This window comes from Scheffersomyces coipomensis (assembly GCF_036884675.1).
Source record: "Scheffersomyces coipomensis strain NRRL Y-17651 chromosome Unknown DFJ63scaffold_1, whole genome shotgun sequence".
NCBI lineage: Eukaryota > Fungi > Ascomycota > Pichiomycetes > Serinales > Debaryomycetaceae > Scheffersomyces > Scheffersomyces coipomensis.
This window is the reverse complement of record NW_027042892.1, coordinates 1-24557: the sequence shown is the minus strand read 5'-3', so window position 1 is coordinate 24557 and position 24557 is coordinate 1. Positions and strand designations below refer to the sequence as shown.

General features: G+C 29.9%; 7 protein-coding genes across 7 annotated transcripts; 1 reads left to right on the top strand and 6 right to left on the bottom strand. All coding sequences in view use genetic code 12, as the record gives it.

The window, feature by feature from the left end:
• Positions 1-35: 35 nt before the first annotated feature.
• Positions 36-1224, bottom strand: RPS4A (40S ribosomal protein eS4). The gene has a single exon (XM_064906672.1). It carries the CDS (start codon positions 935-937, stop codon positions 149-151), a length of 789 nt encoding a protein of 262 aa, XP_064764244.1. The 5' UTR covers positions 938-1224; the 3' UTR covers positions 36-148.
• Positions 1225-3584, bottom strand: GYP5 (Gyp5p). Its single transcript, XM_064906671.1, has one exon. It carries the CDS (start codon positions 3221-3223, stop codon positions 1283-1285), a length of 1941 nt encoding a protein of 646 aa, XP_064764243.1. The 5' UTR covers positions 3224-3584; the 3' UTR covers positions 1225-1282.
• Positions 3585-3790: 206 nt separating this feature from the next.
• On the bottom strand, positions 3791-5173 carry DFJ63DRAFT_332409 (uncharacterized protein; the record flags this gene model as incomplete). Its single annotated transcript, XM_064907671.1, has 1 exon — positions 3791-5173. One exon carries the CDS (start codon positions 5171-5173, stop codon positions 3791-3793), a length of 1383 nt encoding a protein of 460 aa, XP_064764242.1.
• A 1525-nt stretch (positions 5174-6698) lies between these two features.
• On the bottom strand, positions 6699-8651 carry GAL4 (galactose-responsive transcription factor; the record flags this gene model as incomplete). Its single annotated transcript, XM_064907670.1, has 1 exon — positions 6699-8651. One exon carries the CDS (start codon positions 8649-8651, stop codon positions 6699-6701), a length of 1953 nt encoding a protein of 650 aa, XP_064764241.1.
• A 5775-nt stretch (positions 8652-14426) lies between these two features.
• On the bottom strand, positions 14427-14990 carry UBC15 (Ubc15p; the record flags this gene model as incomplete). Its single annotated transcript, XM_064907669.1, has 1 exon — positions 14427-14990. One exon carries the CDS (start codon positions 14988-14990, stop codon positions 14427-14429), a length of 564 nt encoding a protein of 187 aa, XP_064764240.1.
• A 276-nt stretch (positions 14991-15266) lies between these two features.
• On the bottom strand, positions 15267-19409 carry SGS1 (ATP-dependent DNA helicase; the record flags this gene model as incomplete). The annotated part of the gene is made up of 3 exons (XM_064904626.1): positions 15267-18379; positions 18722-19095; positions 19216-19409. The coding sequence occupies 3 exons, from the start codon at positions 19407-19409 to the stop codon at positions 15267-15269; spliced, it is 3681 nt and encodes a 1226-aa protein (XP_064764239.1).
• A 3946-nt stretch (positions 19410-23355) lies between these two features.
• Positions 23356-24351, top strand: ZSF1 (Zsf1p; the record flags this gene model as incomplete). The annotated part of the gene is made up of 1 exon (XM_064905527.1): positions 23356-24351. One exon carries the CDS (start codon positions 23356-23358, stop codon positions 24349-24351), a length of 996 nt encoding a protein of 331 aa, XP_064764238.1.
• Between the last annotated feature and the right edge of the window lie 206 nt (positions 24352-24557).

Below are 24557 nucleotides of genomic sequence, written 5' to 3'. Positions count from 1 at the left end.
TACTATACTACAATATCAATGGTATCTCTTTTTATATGTTACATGTGTTTATTAAAATTGTATACTAAATGATTGTTGTTGAAATTGAAAGTGTTGTAAATCACAACATGTTTCAAACTATAAAATGTCAATTGTCAATCGATTAGATTTATAAACCTTGTTGATTTCTTCTTCTGTCTCTTTCTTCAGAAATAGATAATTTAATACCTTTACCCTTTGGTAATGAGACGTATGGTTTACCAGCTTCAGCACCAATAACGAAAACGTTAGCTAATCTGGTAACGAAAAGGTTATCTAAAGAATCTTTAATATGAACTAAATCAAAACCTCCTTCGTGTCTTTCTCTATGGGTGATAACACCAACTCTACCCAAATTTCTACCCCCAGTAACCATGACTAATCTACCGGTATCGAATTTAATGAAATCAGTGATTTTACCAGTGGCTAAATCAATTTTAACGGAATCGTTAGCTTTAATAGCTGGATCTGGGTATCTAATAGTTCTACCATCATGGGTAACAACATATGGAACACCTCTTTTACCTAATTGAACTTTCTTAACTTTACCTAATTTGTAAGAAGCTTCTTCAGCAGTGATTCTGTGGACAGCGAATCTACCTTTAATATCATAGATTAATCTAAAATGTTCATTGGTAGCATCTAAACTGATAACATCCATAAAACCAGCTGGGTAAGTAGAATCAGTTCTAACTTTACCATCAACTTTGACATGTTCTTGCATTAAGATAGCTTTGACTTCTCTACCGTTTAAAGCATACTTAAGTCTGTTTCTTAAGAAAACAACTAATGGTAAAGATTCTCTTAATTTATGTGGACCAGCAGATGGTCTTGGAGCGTAAACACCGGATAATTTATCCAACATCCAGTGGGATGGAGCTGCTAATCTCTTTAAATGCTTCTTTGGTCCTCTACCCATTTTTGATTAAGTTTAATTGATATGGTATAATAACTTTTAAAATCTCTGTAAAAATGAAATTAATGTATAGTAAATTATAATTTTTTTTTTCACTATACCATTGGTACAATCCAAAAACAGAAATTGAAGATGTGTGTGACACCAAAAAAAAAAGATTAATTTTGTCTTGAGGTCTGGAGCCCTACACATATCGTGTAATCACGTGGGAGTGATGATGGTAATGATCATAACCATCATATTTTGCAACCCATTATACTACAATTTAACAACAAATTATTATAATTACATAACCTATCGTTTCTTATATTATATTAAACATACTTATAAATACTATTGACGAACTAATCATTTCCATCTTCCAAACCATGCTTTACTTGGAATAGCCTTTATTTCAGCTGCTAATCTCTCGTCTTCATCTAATAAATTATCATAAACATCTTGAAGATTAGCATACTTTTCTGTCTCTTGAGCGTTGATTAATAACAATTGATGAATATGATCTTCAATATTATCGGGTATTCCATCCTTCAAATCATTATTCTCTGTAGTTGAAGAACTCTTTATCTTTGATTTTAAATCAGCTAATTCTTGTTCTAATCGTTCAATTTCAAGCTTTAACTCTTCATTATCATTAAGCACCTCTGGTAATGTCACTTTGATATCCACCATGTTTTGAACTATATCAACATGATCACTATTAAGATTAGCATAACTTGATTCTAAATCTTTGATTTTATGTCTTAAGTTGCCATTTTCAAGTTGTAACTTCTCTATATCATTGATTTTCGATTTTTCTCGTATATAAATATGTTCAAATTCATTCGTATATTTGACCAATTCAATAGGATCAATGTTTATCGCCATAGAATCAACCACAAGATCATCTAATTTATAATATATCAATCCTGTACTTGGACCACTATGATTCGAAATCCCTGTGATTGAATTTCTTTTGGAACTAAGAATCGAAAATCTTCTGGTTGTAGTTGGGGTTGGAGTAGTTGAAGAAGTAGATGAAGTTGTGGTGGAAGTTGATTTATCTTCATCATTAACTATGAATTGATCATTTATATAAATATTGAATAATTTATCCTTTAAGAATTCTAATAATTTATCAAATTTTAAATTTAATAAATTAGTTTCATTCTTAATGATTAAATTAACCGCAAATTTCAAGATTGATTCTATACCTTGAGTTATAATTATATCATAAATCCTTAATACAATATCTAATGGGAATTTATAAGCAAAGAACGTTAAAAACCATTGACTGGCATACATGGAAGATTTTATGCCTTGTTTAACAAGATGATTATATAATACGGGGGAATAATGTTCTAATAATCGATCGAATTGATATAATAAAAGATGTAATCCTTTCATTTCAGGACAAAACAAGTTTCTTAATTGATAATCTTTCATTAAAGTTACTAAAAGACAAAAGCATTCTGCTTCATTCATATTCATAATTAATGGTACAGCAATGAATATCATACCTTGAGTATAACCCACATCAGGATCAAATATGGAATATGCTTTTATCACATTATATAATTCGGTAGCTTTATTAGATTGATCGATACTTGTATAAAAACTAGTTCTGGTTAAATCTCTTTTAATCGATTTTTCATGAATGGAAGGATCATTCTTTAAATTTAAATAGAATTCTTCCAATTCGAAATTCTTCGATTTAGAAACTAATTGCCAAATAATACCTCTAAATTCCTTGGGTATCCCCTTTATAATCAATTGATTTAATTTATCAGATTCATTATTTATAACAGTACCATAATCATTAACGATATGAGTCCAAAAATCCCAATCAATCTTATATTCACCCCCGAAATTACCAATCGTGTTCTTGATATTATCAAAAGTTCGTTTAATGTTTGCTTGACCTGAATTAATCGATGATTTCGATTTAGAATCCTTTAAATTAAAATCATGATTTAATTGATTAAATTTAGATTGTAAAAGATAATTAGAACTTGATTTATTGAAAGTGGATTGAATCTTGGTTAATTCTTGGATGGATTTATCTTGTTGATCCTTTGAATCCGAATTATCAATATCTAGTATACTTCCTTCAAGTTTATCAAGTTTTAAAGCATCTTGAATGACTTTCCTATCCGGTAAGGGTGGACCCTTTAAAGGTTTGGGAATGAATTGACTTTGTTGCGATTCATTTTCAGTTAAAGTGATTTCAGAAGCAGCTCCTGGACTCTTACTTTCAGTAGCACTGATTCCATCATGAGCATCTTCAAACTCATCAGCAGATGTTGACATGGTGTAAACTTTATCGATTGTTTTCTATTATCAGATATGCCGCAGTTCGCTGTCAAAAAAAGGGAGGAGATAGATGGAATTGACTTGACTTGAATTGGGGGTTAGACTATTTCAATGACTTTGATATTTGAATGAATCCTAACAATACCTTCAATACAGCCAATCTAGGGTATAATATGATGAATCTATGGAGTTGTAATTATTGATTTATGTGATTGATACGGTGGTGTTGTAAATGGGTTAATTTGTGGTTTTGTATCAGACATTTTTGGTGTCTCGTTTATGTGCAGGACACCCAAAATCTTAACCGATTTATCCTTAGCCAGCAGGTAGAGCAAATAGGTAACTACAATGCTAATTATATCAATTCAAAACGAATTAATCAATGAATGTAAATTTGGAATATATATATGTATATAGATATAATAAAAAATCGAATATAAAAAGAACTAAAACCTAAAAAATAACCTCTGTCTGCCTCTCTTTCTCCTGTTGTAATAGTAGTAATACTAATAATAATAATACTTTGTTAAATGCTCGTCATGGAAACCAGTTCAATTTATTTCATTATGCTGGAGAAACCCAGTAAAAATCATCATAATCATTAATATTTATGTCTTGTCGTTGTTGCTGTAATGGTGTTTGTGGTTGCAGGAATTGGAATTGTTGTTGTAATTGAACTTGTTCCAATTGATCAATTAATGGAGCTTCACCTTCAAGTCTTACAATTTCATCATTTGAAAGGGGTTGATATTGAGTTGAACTTGATAATACTTCATCATAATTTGATTCTGTCATTGATGTAACTGATGAATTAGTACCATATAATGAACTAAGAATATCAGTTGGAGTTACTGATTCAACTTCTTCGGCTGCTTCATTAGTTTGATTGAATTGATTATAAACTCCTGATTCATCTTGATCTAAATCTTCAAAGATTAAACCACCAATAATATTTTTCTCTTTACATAAACTTTCTAATTTTAATTTATCACAATTTGGGAAATAAATTCTTAATACATTTTTAGTATTAATATATTTTATAGGTAATTCACCTAAATCAAATAAATTATTTAAATCTTGTTTTAAATCAGTTAATTTTCTTTCAAACATTTTAATATTAAAGATCATTTCTTCTAAAATTTCTTGTGATAATATAGTTTCATTTGGAATATTTAAATTAAAATTAATGGGGAAATCAATATAACAACCATTATTAACTTGATTTGATTCAAATTTTTCTTGAAATGTTGCTGATGAATCAGTCTTAGCTAATTTTAAAGTTAATTGATGATGATCAGCATTTAATGATAAATTTAATGAAATTGAAGGTTTTAAATTTATAGCATTATATTTTGATCTTGATAAATTTGATTTTTCATTTTCTTGATAAACTTGAAATTTTTCTCTTAAATTATAAAATAAAGTTCGATAAGTTATTTTAACATTAGCATTATACCATTTTAATCTATATCCTGATTGATAAGTCTGACTAAAATTATGAAATAAACCTGATGATTGTCGATTTAAATTATTGATAATTTTAGAATTCACATTGGCACTATTATTAAAGATATTGAAATTATAAAATTTAAATAATCTTGATTTTAAAAATGAATTTTTAAATTTAAAAAATTTCCAACTTGTTGGATTAGCATTTGGATTGGGGATTGAATTCTTAAACATATAAGCTCTGATTCCAATTCGAGTTGAACTTGAAGATGGATTGAACCCAGTGAATGATCCAAAACATCTTTGAAAGTTTCTGGTAGTTGAAGATGGTAATCTTCTATTACCAGAATTCCCTCTAACTGGGATAGCAATGGGTTGAGGTTGAGGTTGAGATTCATTAGCCAAAGCTTCTGCCAACTCTTCAAGAGCTCGTTGGATCTTCCTAGACCAGTTTTTTGTCCTCAACGCCAAGACGTTCCTGAGACGTTGTATACTCATGATGTATGATTATTTCAAACTAGCAATATGATGGAAACTGAGATGAAATGAATATAGAATATATGACAATGAATATACGATGAAGTAATAAAAAAGAGATGGGACAAAAAGGAGGTTGGTGTAAATGAATGGAATAGATGTGATGGGTGGGTTGGTTGGTATGATCTAGATGGATATGATGATGATAACTGATGAGATGGATGGATGATTAACTTGGTTGTAAATATGATAGTTGTTGTTGTTATCTTTTGGTAGAACTTCCCCCTTGTTTTTCCCTCAGCCATAGAAATTTCTATCACATTCTCACAATTTGAATCATTCTTTTTTTTTGGGTATCGTCAAACCAAAAAAAGAAATTTAAAATTTCCTTCCCTTAAATGCGAAAGTCGGAGGAGTTAGCCATTTTCTGGTATACGCCACAGTATCAATTTTACACCCACACCTTATTTTTGCACCCATTGCAAAATGGATTATTACTAGTAATACAGTAGATGATATATCATATACACTATTCTATCAGTTACACTGATAGAATGATTACAATAGAATAGTTTCAAGAAAGATCGTAGATCAAATATCTCTTTGTTGATACCCATAATTATTCTTTAATTATTTGACCAATTTCAACTGATAATCGAAAACAAACATTTAATACTACAATATATATTACAAATTAAAATTAAAATCATAAAAGGTATTATTATACTATATCAAAAAAGGAATAAAAGAAATAAAATATAGGCATCAATCACATTAATTAGTTAATTCAAACAAGCCATAAAAATAAAATATATATATAGAAAGGAATAAAATGGTGGGTGAGGTATAGAGGAGGGAAGAGGGATATAAATAAAGCATAATTAGAATAATATATCATAAGATAATAAAGCAATAAAACGGAAAATAATAATAATAATCATAATATGAATCAAAACCAAGTCTATATATCATAACGGAGGTACGGGGACGAGTGGATGAAAGGAAAGGGATACAGATTTTCAAAACGCAGGTAGGGATGGAAAGCAAACGGGGTGGATTGAATTGGATTGGACTGGATTGTAATGGTTATAATGAGAAAGTAAGGAAATTGTATTTTGTCAGTCATATAAATAATATATCATATCTTATCCTATCATAGAACATGGTTTGACTGGAAATAAAGCGTTTTTCTTCCAACTAGTAACGGCAAAAAATAATAATAATAAGTTGATATTAAACATGTAGTAATTAACCACAACGATGATAATCCATAATGCATAAAAAGAAAGGATATTGTTTTTATTTAAACTAAAGATTTTTTCCATTTTTTTTTCTTTTCTTATTCTTTTTCATCATTTCAGTAAATTCTGAAAATCATAACCAAAAATCATATATATAAATCGTCATAAAAAAATAATGTCAAAAAAATCAAACTCAAAAAGAAAACAAACAGAACAAAACAAAACGGAACACAACTTTAAAATCAAGCATACAAGGAAGAACAAAAACAAAAAAGAACAAAAACAAGAGAATAAAAAAAATCATTTCAAACATTAATAATATGAGAATCATCCATAACTTCATCAAAAATTAAGTCATAATTGGAAACATCAGCAGAAAACAAAGCAAGATCATTTGATTTCGAAGTGGATGGATTAGTTGGATTACTAGTAGAACTAGTAGATGTAGGACCAGAAACAACACTTGCATCATTACTATTAGCACTATTGGATCTTGACATACTTGAAGCAGAAATCATTCCATTCGAAGTTGCTACCATATGCGACTTTGGAATTATAGAAGCATTATTAAATTGAACTTTTGATTGTTGATCAAGTAATGGTTCATTAGCAGATTCATTTGAAATTGAGGTAGATAATGAAGTGGAGGTTTTATAACGTTTCAATATTGGTTGAGTTGATAATAAAAATTCATCATCATCATCTTTAATAGTACGATGATGAATTCTTGAATCTTCATCATCATCACCATAATTATAAGAATTCAAGGATAATAATGAACTTGGTGATGTAAGTGAATTACTACTCGAAGTTTGTAATGATTGATTAGCAAATTGAACTTGATCAGATAATGATTGCGATTGTAATGCTGGATATTGAGATTGAGAATATTGATATTGGAAACTCTTAAATACAGATGGTGTCACAAATTTGAATGCATTACATGGTAAACTTAACTTCTTTGTACCAGGTCCAATATCATTACCACCATTACATCTCATAGTAGCGGTTGGACCATTACCATTAACGGTAGCAGCAATGGTTGCAAAATTATTATTATAATTGACATTTTCTTCAGTTGGAATGTTATTCAAAATAAAATCATTAATAATCTCTTGTTTGATTTTAACTTTATCGAGTTTTTCAAAATCAGGAAAGTATAAATCATTAGCCGATGTCATCACATTTGCTTTGGTTTGATTATCCAATTGATAATTCTTATTTTGGAATTGGGTTGGTGAATGTTGGTATTGTGATTGTTGCTGTTGTGGTTGTTGACGTTGCTGATGTTGATGTTGCGGATGTTGATGTTGCGGTTGAGATTGATCTTGAGATTGTTGAGATTGTTGGTGTTGAGATGGTTGACGTTGAGTTTGATGATGATTTGAAGTCATAGAGTCATCTTCATTTGAAAAGATTGAATATGAAGGAGAATGAGAAATTGAATTAGCAATTGAGTTTGAATTCAAAGAGTCTTCATATTGAGATTGAGATTGATGTTGTTGTTGCTGTGGGTGTGATTGTTGTGATTGAGATTGTTGTTGTGATTGATGAGAACTATGACTCAGCTGTCTTAATGATTTTGTGAGATTCGATTGAAAGCGAAAATTACTGTTATTACTATTAATAGTAGCACCAGAATGATTACTTACATCTTCATTAGAACTTGATGAATCCAAACCAATTGGTTTCAAAACAGTCTTATAATTATTATTCATTAACAATTGATCAATATCATATTCATCAGTAGTATTAGGAATCAAATAATAAATCAAATCTTGTAAATTCTTTAATTTTGTTTCCACATCAGTTAAATGAGCTCTAGTTAAAGGAGATCTGATAGTTCTTGGACTATAAGAACAACACCATTTATGTTGAATACATTTGGAACATCTTGGATATTCTTTTGAACATTTCAATTTACGCTTACGACATGAATCACAAGCTTGTTCAATGGGTTGAGGAGGATGAAGTTTTTGACCCGAAGAACCCGAGGTTGATTCATTAAGATCTTCTTCGGTATCTTCTTGTTTGATGCTATTATATGAATGAGTAGAATCGGTTGAACTTGTACTATTGGTGCGGCTTGAATTACTAGCATTGGTAGCGGCCGATGATAACGATGACGATGATGTAATGGATGAAGCATTTCTATGACCACTAGATGTTGATGAGGATGAATCTAGAGTTGGAGATGATGATGGAGGGAATGTGATGCTATTTGAAGGAGGAGATCCTGATAATGATTCTTTCTTCATGGTGTAAGATTTTCAATTGACAGCCAAAAACAACGAAGAAAAAAAAATTAAATTTGTTGATTAAGCGATAATTTGATAGACAGAATTAATTATTGTAGATCAAACAGGAAAAAGCAACCAGGATAAGGAAAAGATCAAGTTAGATAGATATGATGAAAACTTAATCAGTGTTGAATGAATAGATGAAAAGGGCTTTGAATAATTAACTATGATGATGATGATGATATATAAGTATATGTAGATATTTCAATTATAAGATAATTGGTAGTTGGATAATACACATACACATGTACTTATGGATAAGTATGTATATGGTTTATCTATATATATGATATATATATATATATCACTAAATGATATGATGATAACAAAACAAGGGAATGAAGCAATTGATAAAGAATAATAATAATATATAATTTTCAATTATTTGAATTATGGATGATATTTATTTTAAAAAACCAATTTGATTTTTTGATTTCACTGATTTAATTAAAAATGGATGTGTGAACTGAAAAGAGATGTATGTTTGAGGGTGTGCGTTCCTGTTATTGAGGACTTTCAGCTATTATTATTAAATTCAAAAAAAAAATTAATTTTTTTTTTCTGGAACCAAAAAAAAAAAATAATAAAAAAAAAAATAAAATTAATTTTAATTTAATTTAATTTTAATTTATTGAAATTAATAAATTAAAAAAAAAAGGACTTGAATTAAATATTAGAAATTAAAAATTGAACAAACAAACAAAAAATTTATTTTTGTTGATTTTGATATTATTACAGTGAATAAACTTTTTTATACGACTTGTATATAATGTAAAAATGTAAATGATAATGATATAATTGGGGGGAGACAGACAAAGTTTGGAAGTATGAATGTAGCGGAAATATGTCGAAACTATAATAATTGATCTTTTATAATAGAGTGGGTTATGATTAGTAGTAATTCTTTTCTAGGGTATTCCTAATGAATTTAGGTTTGTGATTTTGATAGGGGGGTGCAAAAAAAAATGGGAAAAGAGAAGAACCAGAACTAGAACCAATTTAGAGACGAAAATTATGAAAATATTATGGTCTATTTATATACTTTCAGGAACTAGATTTAAATCGTAAACCAGACCGCATTGACAGTATCAATTAACTTAATTGATGAAAGAAAGGAAGGAAGGTTTCGATCCATATCCCGTCAATTGAATCCATCGTTTTCAATAAAGGTGGATTGATAACCTAATGGAATATCTTTAACCAGTTTACGAATAAAATGTTCAGTAAAAAGGAAATCAATTTTCGGATTAAAGTTTTTACAATTAGTTTTGAAAGGGTATCCTTTGCCGTTGTACATTTACTTTTTACAGAAAGAGATATCTATCCTCCACCTTTATTTTTGAACAGGTATCTTAAATAATTAAAATAAACAGCCATAAAAGATAAGTTGCGTATGATAAATATTTAAGCTCAGATTGTATAAAGTTTAACCTTAAAAATAATAGGTCGGAGAACATGGATGATTGAAATGAATATTTTTAAGATAATTGTACGAAACAAACTATCGTTCCTTTTATTGTTATTCTTCTTCATATTCATTCCTTTTTTTTTTATTTTCTATCATTCTTTTTTTGCATTCTCCTATTTGGAATGAGACTGACTATTTTAAAAATAAATATTTACGCCATTTCATATTCAATTATTATATCATAGTTTATTATCATTATTATTAGTAGGCTGCTACTTTCTTCTTTCTTTTTTTTTTTTTTTATTTTTTTTTTATTTTCTGTTTTAAATTTTAGTTTTTTTTTTTTTCTAAATTCTGGTAACTCAACTTTGTGTTATACAAATAATCCGATCATTTACATCATATCTACACACCGATATTGAAATGGTAAAATGGAAAAAGTATCTATATCAAGAAATACAATTGTACATATAAACTTGATCTGCCGTACCCTTATCCAATAATATTCGAGATAATAGAAACTCAATTAATTCTACTAATTAATCTTAATTTAAAAAAAATAAAAATAATTAACCAAAAAAAAAAAAAAAAAAAGATCCATTAAAATTTTGACTGTTCCCCTCTTTAACCAAAAAAAAAAAAAAGATTGAGTTCTTTATTTATTTTTGGTTCCCTTTGTCTAAATAAATTTTGATCACGTGAACAAATGCATAGTTAATAAAGCCTTTTCCGGGGGTAGGGTGGAATCGTCGGAATATCTTGCCGTCATTAAATCAAGTGATTGAGAATCATTTTATTATGTGTTTAATACTATCGAAAGTCTGGTTCTTAGTTTGACTAATTGATGCATGCAGGTATACGCATTCATGTCAATGATGGTACTGAGAAAGTACTACTACTAACAATTTAATATTTCTTAACTGTAAATGTTACTTGAACGTTATTTGCTACATCTGAATTTTTGATGGTGTTAAATACCTGTTGAAACTGGATGTTGTATAATTAACGAACTGCTTAAGCCCTCTCCGGTCTCGGAGTTCGTCTGTTGGTACTGCACAATGGCAGATATTGCACTAAATAGACAAATTTAAAAAATGACAAAAATATCTCATTCCCCTCTTTCTCTTTTTTTTTTTTTTTTTTTTTTTTGGTTTTCTAATTATTTATTAATTGTCTCAAAATATTTATTTTATTTCTGTAGGGTACGCTAATTCAAATTTCTTTTGTAAAGGATATATTTATAGCGACTACAACCCAAGTCAAAAATATCACTATCAATTAACTACGATAATAATAATAATATTAATACTATTAATTACTACTTAATTTGGTATAAGAGGAGAAATTCATAATCATAATTCTCCTCTTTATTGTTATGAACCTTTTTTAGTCATTTCTTATGAGTCTTTTGTTTACATTTTTTGTTTACCATGACTAAAATCAAAAATATATTTTTATCAAATATTGTTTGTAAAACAAGAGCTTGCATTTACCGTTTAATCATGTGTCTATGTTATATGCTTTTAAGAGTTTATAAAAAAATTTCTATTTTTCATTTGATATAGAGGGGTTTTACGTTTGATGACCATTGATTGCGGCATTCATTTCAAACTATTAGCTTATCTGAAACAACGATTGATAAATTTGAAATTATTGAAAATAAAAAACGAAATTGCAAGGATTATTTTGTTGATAACTTAAATGGTTGATCTTGTCAAATTTTAAAGCTTTACTCTACTGTTTTTGAAAGGTTCTCCTATTATAGGTTATCTTCAATGTTTCCCAATCAAGTATCAGAACCGCCTCTATTCCTCATATCTTTCTTTTCTTCGTTCGTTGTTTCCTTTATTTCTTTTTTTGTTTGTTTCTTCTTTCTCTAATTTCAATCCGTTTCGTTTGGTTGGTTTCTTTTTCTAGTTACAATCCCCTTGATAGTGTGGATTAATTGTTGGTGTCAAATTGCATTACATCCCAAAAGGGAATCATTCCTAGTTTCTCATGGACAAATACTTCCGATAACAATTTTCAAGTTTTTCAAATTGGTACCTTAACAAAATATTTTTCGATTGATCTTTTTTTTTTTTGTTCTGATTAAAAAAAACAAAAAAAAATTAAAATTAAAATTAAAGTTAATTAATTCTTTTTTTTTTTTTTGCTAGTCGGAAAATTCCTTTCTAAAAATGCAATGCATTTACGACTTCTTAATGGTAACCCTTTCTTTTATTTTCTTCTTTTTCAGCCTTACATACGCTACACTGGTCTATCCTCTCTACTTCTACTGGCTTCAAACTCTACTCATACTCATATCCCTACTTGATTCAACATAACCTCACTGGGCGCAAATTTTCTATATCTCAAACCATAGTGTCAGCAAATACTATTATTTTTAAATACTCCGCTATTTTACGTTACCCATTCCAATATTATTTTTTTTAATTTTAAAGTCAGTAGATTATTTAGCACCGCCACTTGAAAGGTTCCAGACTACATAGTTTGACTTTAAAGTTGCTATTGTTCAATTATGAGGGTTGATCTACCATTATGCAATGGAAAAGGTTTGTCTCACTTGTAAACCTTTCTTATGATAAGCATGACATAATGTTAACCTGAAATACCCATTAAGGGGTCATTTGTCCGCCTTTCTGTCAACCAGCCAGTCATTCTTTACTGACTGATTTCGACTTTAATCAACAGATTTCCGAACACTCCTATATTTTTTATCTGCCGCCATAGTTAAATTTATTATTATTTCGTATTATTATTAATATATTGTCATTGTAATTTTAGTTTACGGCTCATAAATATCTTAATGGATTAACCATTCCTCATTAGGCTGATATCCCTTCTTTAGTATTCAAAATGGATTCTATTCCCTGCACGCTTTGCTTCCCCTTTTCATTGTCTTTATGCATTGTCTGTTTGATTGTCATAGAACTCGTCTTTGACTTCTTATCAAGTGGCTCAGTTTATCCTCTGTCTCTCAATATTATTTTCTATGCATCTTTATTCTCCAAATTGATTTTATCATGTGTTCCATCCCACTGGTTAATCCTTTTCATCTATAGGCTTTAGTAATTTTTTTGTTTTTTTGACCTCTCCTCTTACACCACACACACACTCTCCACCCCCTTGATAACAAGATTCATTTTCCTTTTATCCTTTAGGACGTTTAGCTTCTAGAATCCTACTTCAAAAGCCACCACTTGCTATCATACCCCGTTGTCAGAATGTACGATTTATTTTCATAAATACATACATGACATATCTTAACATTAGCTCTACATTGTCTTATTATTGTCAATATTATATATGCAAAGTGTGTTATCATCATTATTATTTGAATTACTTTTATAATGGCGGAACCAATGTCCACCAGCCGTAGATTTAGAGTTAAACATTTATCCTGGTAATTATTATTATTATTGGTCGACAGTTACTATCACGAGTTTTGGGATATTATTTTATTTCAATGCTTAAAAACTTCATTTTGCAATTATAATTTTGTTTAAACTTTTAAATCGGATAACCAATCAGTTATCAGATATGGTTCTTTTCCATATTAATTTGAAATCACTTAACATAGAACTAGCCCTAGTAATACAGCTCAATTATACCGGGGATCATAATTTATGTTTATATGTATAACATTAACCTAATCAGACAAAGTCTAAACTTACAATGAAAGAAAGTCCCCCAAATTCCAAGAAAAACCGTATTAAAATGTTTAAACATTACAAGTTTTACCCCTAAAAGATAAAAAATAATAAATATATACGTAACTAAATCGAACAAAATTCTACTTGTATAAAAATAATATAAAATACACCCCCAAATAACCAAAAAACCAAAAACAGAAATATTGCCAATCTAAAAATGTTTTATAATAATATTATATTATTACTGTAATGTTCTATTCTGTTACGATGAACAATATCCTGGAAGATCGAATGAAAACGACTTTTGAAATAAGACCAAGAAAATTCCATTGTATAAATTGGATTGACTTGATATATCAAGGAATTTTTTCTCTGTTACTTTTTCATTGATTCATCATTGACACAGTTAAATCTATCCCTGATAGACCCATATTTTCCCGGTCGTATTAAATTCTTTATCAAACTAAAAAAGTGTTCTCTTTACTTTGAACTAATGGAGTCTTTAAATTGATGCCGTACCTATGAACCTAAATAATATTAAATTATTTTTTAAATGTCCCTGCTTTAATATCTAAATTTAAACGTATGATAATTACTTATACGGTATCAATGAGCCATACCATTATAGTGATCAATTACCAATTTGAGCATCACTCATTAGCATCATTATTATACCGTATCATCATGATACGCAAACGATGATAACTTTGGATCTTTGGGTGCATGACTAACATACGAAGCATTATCGGGTGGTCTTTCGTTTTTATTATTCGTATTTAACATCGATTGAATACTTAATACAATCGTTTCAATCGAACATGCAGGACTCCAATCTTCTCCTAATAGATTTAAACAAATATGACCATTAGAATAGATATGCGGATGAATGGGAATTTTGGGTTCACCATTTTCAATCACTGATTCGACAGCGTCATCATCTCCATCTTCATCTTCATCATCATCATCTGTAGTTAAATCAATCACTTCTTGTTTAGCTTTATATAGTATGAACTTTACTGACGGAGAATCAACGGGATAATCTGGCGTGATCTTGATATTTAAATGATAGATCTCTGAATCGGGATAAATAGTGGTCTTATGATCAGCTTTTACCCGAAATATGAAATTTGTTAAATCTTCTTCATGACTAACTAACTTGATACCTGGTAACGCATCTTTTTGTAATTCTTTATATTCTTTGAATAGACGTCTGTAAAATAGATGTTTTGACATTGGTTATATCTTCAGTAGCAGTCTTATAATTGATAATATGGTTTGGTGAATGATGGTTTATCTAATTTAAGCGTTATCTATATGTATAATTTGTACTTCTTACGCCAGAAAACATTAATATTTTGAGGGTCGTGTGCGACACCATCAAAATATCTAAAATTATTTACTGCAAAAAATTATAATTAATTAGGTGTGTTTAATGAATAAATAATAAATAAATAAAAAATGCTAAGTTTTACATGCATATATAGATATATACCATCTATATAAATTTTCTCATAAAGGCATCCCTTTCCTCTTTGGTTTCTTAAGCACAGGGTGCTTGGTAACTTTGGAAGATTGTGAAGATCCTGAAGTCTTTCTATATGACTGAGATCTACCCTTATGTTTGTAATATGGCTTATGACCCGACTTTTGAGTTGGAGTTTGTGTCTGGGTTTGTGATTGTGATCTTGACTTTTGTGATAACCCTTGTCTTAAAGAAGCGATAATTGCTCTGTCTGAATCATTTGGAAAATAAGGTGATAGGACGCTGGTTGAATTCTTAGTAATGGTGGTATTAGGAGTGATGGTTTCTATACTTGTATTGGTTTCATTAATACTAGTATTCGCAGCCGCATTACCAAATTTCTTACGTTCACGACTTAAGGATATTAATAACTTTTTAAAATAAGGAAAATTTTCATTTGCATCTTTTGACATATTAGGCATTTTTGCAAAATCTCTTTTGTTGGTAGGTAATTTGATAGCCATTTCTCTTAAAGCTGCATCCGATACAACTTGTTTAATAGGAACTCCCAATTCTGACAGAGTATCAATTCTAACTTTATCTAACTCATTATAGGAATACTCAACATGTTCCTTACTAGCACCAGAATCAATTCCAGAATTGTTCTCTGGTAGTGATATTGGTGATGAAGTGGATTCATTGAATGTATTCAATGCTGAAATTTGACGAGCTGTAACAAATGAATCTTGATATCTAAATGAATTTAAAGGTTGACCTTGATTAGTGTTACTTGAACTATTGCTTGAGCTATTACTAGATTCATTTCTATTATTAGTGTTTTGCCTTCTTTCATTACTAAATTTGATTTTAATCTGCTTCTCACCATTAAGAACTTTCGAAGCAAATTTACCAAGTCTTACATAATTTGAAGCAAATCCTCCTTTCATTACTTGATATTCAACTAGACAATCTTCACTTAATAAGTAAAAGAATATTCTTTCAACATCAGTCTTATCCAAAGCCTTACCTTTTCCGTGGAATGTATTATTAGTGTGACCCATTTTGCTGATTTTACCACTATTGACTCCTTTATAAACATCTTGACAGTGAAGAACTGTCACTTGTTCTGATTGGATTGATTTGACTAAATTGATTATATCAACTGCGTTAGATGTACAATTCTTCTCAACAACAGTAACCTTTTTGGAATTTCGACAATTGTCACATTCTTTATGGCAATTCACGGGATCGAATTGTTCATTAAAATAATGCAATACCTGTTTTCTTCTGCAATCAGTAGTGTTTTCACAATACTGAATTACCTGTCTTAACTTCGCTAAGTGATTTTCTTTGGCCTCAGGTTTTAATTCATCATCTCGTTGAATCATACCTTGTAGTTGTCTTGCATCTCGATATGAATAGAACATAATACATTCAGAATATTTACCATCTCTTCCAGCTCTACCAGTCTCTTGATAATAACCTTCCAAACTTCTAGGAATGAAAAGATGAACCACAAATCTCACGTCAGGTTTATCAATACCCATACCAAATGCAATGGTAGCGCAAATAACTTGGCGCTCATTTCGTTGCCACATTTCTTGTACTTCAAATCTATCTTGAGGATCCATACCAGCGTGATAAAAAGCAGTCTTGATACCAAGTTGATTTAACTTTGCACTTGTTTGTTCACATGATTGTTTAGAGTGACAATAAATAATACCTGTCTTACCATTGTACTTACTTAAGATATAATCTTTTATCCATTCAACATGATTACCAGCTTTCCATCTAATTTCATAGTATAAGTTCGATCTATTAAAACTTTGTTTTAAAAATACAGCATCATCAATCTTTAAATGATGAACAACATCCATTCTTACCTTTTCACTAGCAGTAGCAGTTAAAGCCATTAAAGGAACTTTTGGATATTTTTCTTTAAAGAATCCTAAACATTGATAATCGGGACGGAAATCATGACCCCAAGAACTAACACAATGAGCTTCATCAATAACTATACGAGCTAATTGATTTGATTCATATAATTTACCAATAATCTTTTGCATCATTCCAGATGTATTAACCTTTTCAGGAGATAAATAAACCAATTGTAAAAACCCATTACGAAATAAATCAGTGGTATGTCTATTCTCTTCAGCTGAAGCCTTTGAACTGATCATACCAGCTTTAATATTTAAATCTAATAAATGCAGAACCTGATCTTGCATTAAAGAAATCAAAGGTGAGATCACCACTGTTGTACCTTGTGTTTTACCTCCATTTATCAATGCTGGAAGTTGATAACATAATGATTTACCACCACCAGTAGGCATTAATACAAATACATCCTTACCTAGTAAACTTGCACAAACAGCTTGTAATTGATTTGAACGGAATGAATTCAACTTAAATATGGATTTCAATACTTGATATACTTCTTTGATGAAATGACCAGATCCAGGAGGGACATTTTCTTTATTCCCATTTGCAGTAGTGACTTTACCATCAATCAAGTCCATTAAATCTTCATCATCTTCACTGAAAGCATCTTCATCTTCCTTTGTAACATTCGTAGAATCAGTGGTATTAGAAATATTGATCACATTATTATTTCGAGCAAGATTCCGAATAGGTGCTATAATATCAAGATCATCATCATCATCAAACGAATCATCATCGTCAATATTTATGAATTGTGTACTGACCTCACGTTCTTCATTCAACTGGGTTGTAAAGTAACCAATTTCTTCAATTTCATCATCATCTAATTCATCCTCTTTCTTTTCTGGTTCCACTTCTTTGTCTGATTCTCCATCATCTATCGTATCTACTATCTCTTCAACTATCAAACGACCAGTCTCTTCAATATCACTACTATTATGTAAATCTTGTATCTCATCAACAATATCAGATTCAGCTGGTTGACTCATATATCCAATCTCAACATCACTTATATTGTCATTATCAGAAGCTGCATCATGATAAGTTTCATCTTCAGAGATATTAGTTCCATCAATAAAACTACCCAAATCATTAATTTCATCCCGGTCTTGAGTTGGGGTCCTTAATCCGTCCATCTCATTTTCACCAAAATCATCTTCATTTTCATCCATAGTAATGTTATTGGCATTCAGTCTAACTGTGGTTTGCATTACTAAATCTCTAGCATTATTCAAATGATGAGAAAAGTTTGAAGTGGCGGGAGGGTTCATTGTTGGTTGTATATTGCTGATACCAGTGTAACTATCAGGAACATCAACAGTGTGACGAGGAGGGGTTGGAATTGCATTTGAAATTGTGGTGGAAATATTAGTGACTTTGGCATTAGTTGTAGAAAGTATGGGTATTGAAGGTTGGATTTCTATATCTGAAAAATCATAGGTATCAAACACATCATCATCTGGGATAGTGGTTGGATTAGATATTCTAGGAGGTGGCAATGGAGTTGATGTTATTTGTGGTGGTATAACAGTGGATAATTGGTTATTGTTATTTATAGGACTTGTTGGTCTTGGTATCTCATCTGAAGGGCCTACTCGTTGTTTAATTTGCTTTATTGCTAACTCTAATTGATTAAATTGAGGAGTGAAAGTATTGGAATAGAAATCACGTTTAGCATCTAATGATAACGATGACGACTCGCTAACTTCAAATCTGTCATTTAATAATTTGATTTTTTTGTCTTGTAAGTTGATTAAATTCCAAAGTAATTTTGAAGTATCAATAGTTGGTTTTGGAGTATTATCTGTAATTTTAGTTGGTATTATTCTAGGTGGATCTATCACTGACACTGATCCTACTGCACCAAACTCAGTTATAGTACTTCCATTATCTAATCTTGTCTTCTTCACAACCGTTATTGATGGTGATAATGATCTTTTGGCTTGATCTCCCGATGTTAGATCTATAACACCATTCGATTGCCTTGGTATAATTGGTAAATGTGTTATTGGTTGTTGTATAGGTTGTCGCGTTTGAGCAGGGACTGGATCACACAAGGATGGGGAGTTTCCACGACTTAAAGGTTCATTATTATTAGATAAATTTGTATGTGATGTAAATGATGATACTTTTGTTATTGATCTAGGTCTAGGTCGTAGTATCAAATCTATGGTGGATTTCGTAGGTATATGAGGCGACACTCGATTATACCACGTTTGTTGTGGAGCCCAATTATTGGATTCAATCATCGTGGTTGTAATGGATTAATGATGATTGCTATAATTGATTCCTTAACAAGCGTATATTGTTTATACTTTGAATATGAGGTTGATTTGGTAGTCAGATTTTTAGATTTGCCTGCTCACATATTAACGCGTTTTCTTGCATCTCTATTTTTTGTTTTGATGTTTTAGAAATAAAAAAAAGATCCAATCACATGATAGTCTGCACCTGACCAGATGTGTTTATCTAAACGATCTAAAATGGATAATATTACATAATACAACTTTCATAAAAATCATTCAAAAATAACACTTCCAAAAACGGTAATGTTATTCGGATCATTTAATTTGTAAAGAACAAAAATATAAAAAAAAGGGCCAACAAAAATATTTACGCATCCAAAAAAGGAAGAGTTAGAGTGATTCAAGGATTATGGTAAAATCAATTAACCGATCAAGAAAGTGTGACTAATGAGAGGTAGAACGTTGGATTGAATGAACATAAAAAGAATGGGGAACAATAACATAAAAGTTCTCCTCCAACAGGGTCGAGCTATCATGATGGAGAGAGCCTTTTGTCGTTCCTCATCATCTACACACACATAACGATGTTATGTCTTATTTTTAAGAGATGTTTCTGGAATGATCGCTACTCCACATTAGTTCATAAAAATAGTAGAAATGATGGAATAGGGTGATGATTGCAAAGATATTTGTTTATATTATGAATAAAAAGATGGGGTTTCATGACGAGAGGGGAATTATAGTGCTTTTAATATATATAAAAAGAAATGGCTAAAGTAAACTACGCACACTAACAAAACAAAAAAAATCATGAAGAAGGTGTAACCATCAACTGTTATTTTTTTTTTCTGTTGTTGTTTCGTTTCTAAACCCAAATTGAGAAACTGCTAATTCGCAAACGACCAGTAATGAAATTCAAAATTGATTTTTTTTTTCAATAAACTGCAAAATGCAAAATCAAAAAAAAAAAAAGGATTTTTGAAAATTATAAAAAAAATAAAGATAACGACAAAATTTTGGAGGACGTTGAGAGTGTGGGAGAAGTGAATGAATTGTGTAAATAGTGATTTTTCATGCAATGCCTGTATGTATGTGTGTGTGTGTGTGTGTTTATATGTGTGAGCGATCATTATTTGTGTGAAAATATCCATCTATTTAATTATTATTTTACATTGTCTTTGTTTGTGCTTAATTCTCTGAAATAGAATATGGTCTTTCTCGGACTTATTTGGCTATCAGGCAAGATTACTTGAAACAGACATCTTAACTACTTTCTGTGATATATTGTTTGGTTAGTTTATATTTTACAGAGATCTACTTTAGTCTACATGTGTATATAGGGTTCTTCATTCAAATATGAATCCAATTTACGTGAAATGAGGAGAAATAGAACTTATGCAAGTTAATAAAACTAAACTTGTGTATATGTAGTAAGACTTATAGGTAAAGTTGCATAAAGGTTATGAATGAAATAGGATCTTTCAATATTTTTCCCACAAATCTTATTTTTTTATCAATTGGATTACTGGTATCTTTTTCACTCCTTGTAGTTCAATTCAATTCATTCAAACATCATACTAAAGCCAATTATGATGTTAACCGGAATTCGCGATTAAATCTACGTAAACTGTAAAATTTCATAGTAGACATAAATAAATAAAAAAAAAAAAAAAAGAAACCTAAACAGCAAATAGTGGGAAAAAAAAAACGTTTGTCCAGTATCGGAAAAAGCCTTAACATTGAGCCATTTAGTTACACCTTGTAATTAAATAGTATAACTGGCTGCTATTTAAGATCTGTGAAATTCAACAAACTACATACTGCAGTCTAACTTCCCAATTGATGTCATAGAGAATATTATCTTAAATAGGGGGGCATCAGAAGGGAGGGGATTAAAACATACAAGAAATAGTGGTCCAACTAGTTCTTGATTTTTTTGGGGGATCTATATTACAAAACTGATTATATCATAGGACTCATCTACCCATGTAATTGCTTGCCCAGCAACATCATAAGTTATATATATATAATATGTCTATACACATTGTAGCCCCTAACTAAAAACCAACTAAAAAGTGGTTTGATTAAAAAAAATTGGTTCACAATATTTCGCTACGATTCATGGCCCGCTGGTTTTGTAACCATAAAGAATAAAAAAAAAGTGGTTAGACCAGGAATCATTTCTTTTTTTATGATTTTACAGGTTAGAATTCACTAAGTAAACTGGGTCGTTTTGTGTCTTCGGAATAATTATTTATGTACAGGATCATTTATATGATTTAATTGTTATTGTCAAACCCATTTTAAAGTATGGCTTAAAAGTCTAAAAAAAAGTTTATATATGACAATTTGGTTTTATTTTATTTTTGGTAATGATATATATGGGGCCACCTTATTGCATTATAATTGAAGGATTTTGTAGATTCATATATATATAGATATATCTATAGTGTCATTTCTTTCAAGGGAATGAATCTAAATACGATTGAAATTGACGTATAGAATTTAAACTAAGCGTTGTGCCAAAGGAAGGGGCCAGGCCAAAAAAAAAATATTACTAAAAACACAATAAAACAAGACAATTCGAACAAAACAAAAAAGCGTTATATAATATTCCCACATTCAATATTTAACACATAGAACAAATTAAGCATTTTTAGTATTGACTGTTACAACGTTACAATAACCATGTCTGGTATAGACACACTCCGGTATACGTATAGTATAACCTGGAAGTGAAAGCTTTTTTTTTAATATGTTTTTGTATATAACATATATAAGAAATAGCTTGAATTGAATCAAATTGAGTCAAATCAGGATTAAGACCTGTTTAACCAAATTTATTTACCAGACAGTAAATTTGTAATCAGAGAATTTTTAATTTTTTATTTTTTTTTTTTTATTCTCCAAATTTTTACAGGTTAGCTAAAAAAAGATAGAAAAAAATAAAAAATAAATAAAAAAATAAAAAAAAAATATTTTAAATAAAAAAAAAGCTCACCTAATTTTTTTTTCACTTTCTCGAGTTTTTCCTGTTCCCACCTACTAAAAGATATCCCCCTATAAAGAATAGCTAAAGAACGTAAAAATTATAAATTACAACATTTTGTACGATTGTAAATCTATTCTATAGACATAAATAAAAGATATATATATATATATATATATATATATACGTAAACAGGACAAACAAACAAACAAACGATTAAATTATATTATCAACAAATTCATTTTCAACTCTCCAGTTTATTCACCTTCAACGCTTTACAACATAACATTTATTATTTACCATTTACGTTAGTTTTAGTATACTGAATCTCCACATATCGCATTATTAATCCTACCATTTCGTCAAATTGAATTTTTTTAAACCCACCAACAACTACCCGAGATATATTTCATTTAAAAAGTCGACTCCACCCCCAAAAAACTTTTTAAATAAAATAACTTTAAAAATAATCCATTTTAATTAATAATTTACACCTAAACCTACAACTACTACTACTTATACTTTATAAACAAAGGTAGTTTAGTATAACAACTCCATCAAACCTTTACCCTTTCCATTAAAATAAAAATACAATTTTGAAAAAAGAAATTTTTTTTACATTTTGGTTCCCCTCATAGTATATATTCCCCCTCCTCCTCCTTTCCTATCCCCATAAATTACCACCCTCCCACCATTACTATAGTTAGTGGGTAATTATAGCATCTGGTTACAATAATAATAATTTAGGGCTTAGATTGTTACCTAATTTTGATTATATATATATATTTACCATTCATCCTTGTTCAACAAAAAAATTTCGGAGTACAATTCAATTTATCCATCCATCATCATCTCCCCCATATAACATTGTTTTTTTTATTATAAATATCTATATTTTACTTATACATCTAGTTTCATCATTGTCATTATCTTGTTTTCCACCTTGTGTTCTATAAAGTAATGTCTTCTACTATGTATCAGGTTCCTTTAACCGTATTACCTTTCAATCCCGAAGACGGTAATAAATTCATGGCGGGAAACGACTTTGGATCTCACACTACTGCCACTAGTAATACCGCTAGATCTTCAACCTCATCTGCTTCATCAACTGGTACAACTCAAAGTCTTTATAAAACCATTTCTCCAACTGCAGCTGCAAGTTTATCTTCCACTTCTTCTACTTCGGATTTCACCGATTTAAAAGGAGATTTATTACCAGATCTTTGGCAAACTGCTTCATTGGATTCCCCACAAAATCAATTAGTAAATTCTCATTTGATTAATCAAGCTCATCAAATTGCAGTTAATAATAATTGGTCTCAGAACTTCAATAATCAAAGCTATTCATCTCTACCAAGCCATGCTCAACAACAACATCATCAACATCAACATCAAAACTACACTACTGTACAAGCACCAATCGGGTATGCTCAACAATTAACTGAGGAAAATCTCATCTTTAATTCTGATGTAGATTCAAATGATGGTTCACGAACTTCTCCTCCTGCTCATATCATTCCATCATACAATAGTCCTGTTTATTATATGGATGATCAAAATAATAATATCAATCAAAATATTAATAATGATGATATTTTTAACTTTGAAAAACAACAACTTTTATTACAATCTAATGGAGTCATGTTTGATTCAAATCATAGAAATGGATCTACTTCATCAACTTCTTCATTAGATGATTCCAGAAAATTTGGATTTTCAAGTAAAATGAATCAACCATCAGTTAATACTCAATTATATAAAACTGAATTATGTGCATCATTTATGAAAATGGGTATTTGTCCTTATGGAAATAAGTGTCAATTTGCTCATGGAGAAAATGAATTAAAGAATGTTGATAGACCTCCTAAATGGAGATCAAAAGCTTGTGCCAATTGGACTAAATTTGGTAGTTGTCGTTATGGAAATAGATGTTGTTTCAAACATGGTTGTGAGTAATTCATTTCTATTCAAACCTAATCTATTCATTACATCCACCACATACTCCTCATCCTCCCCTCCCCTCCCCACTATCATGAATTACGATCCCCGTATTTGGACTTTTTACCTTTTATTGATTACTCAAAGTGTCAAGACATTTTATTCGACTATTCAATAGTTTTTTTATTCAATTCATCCCCTTATTGCTTCCTTCCTTCCTTGCT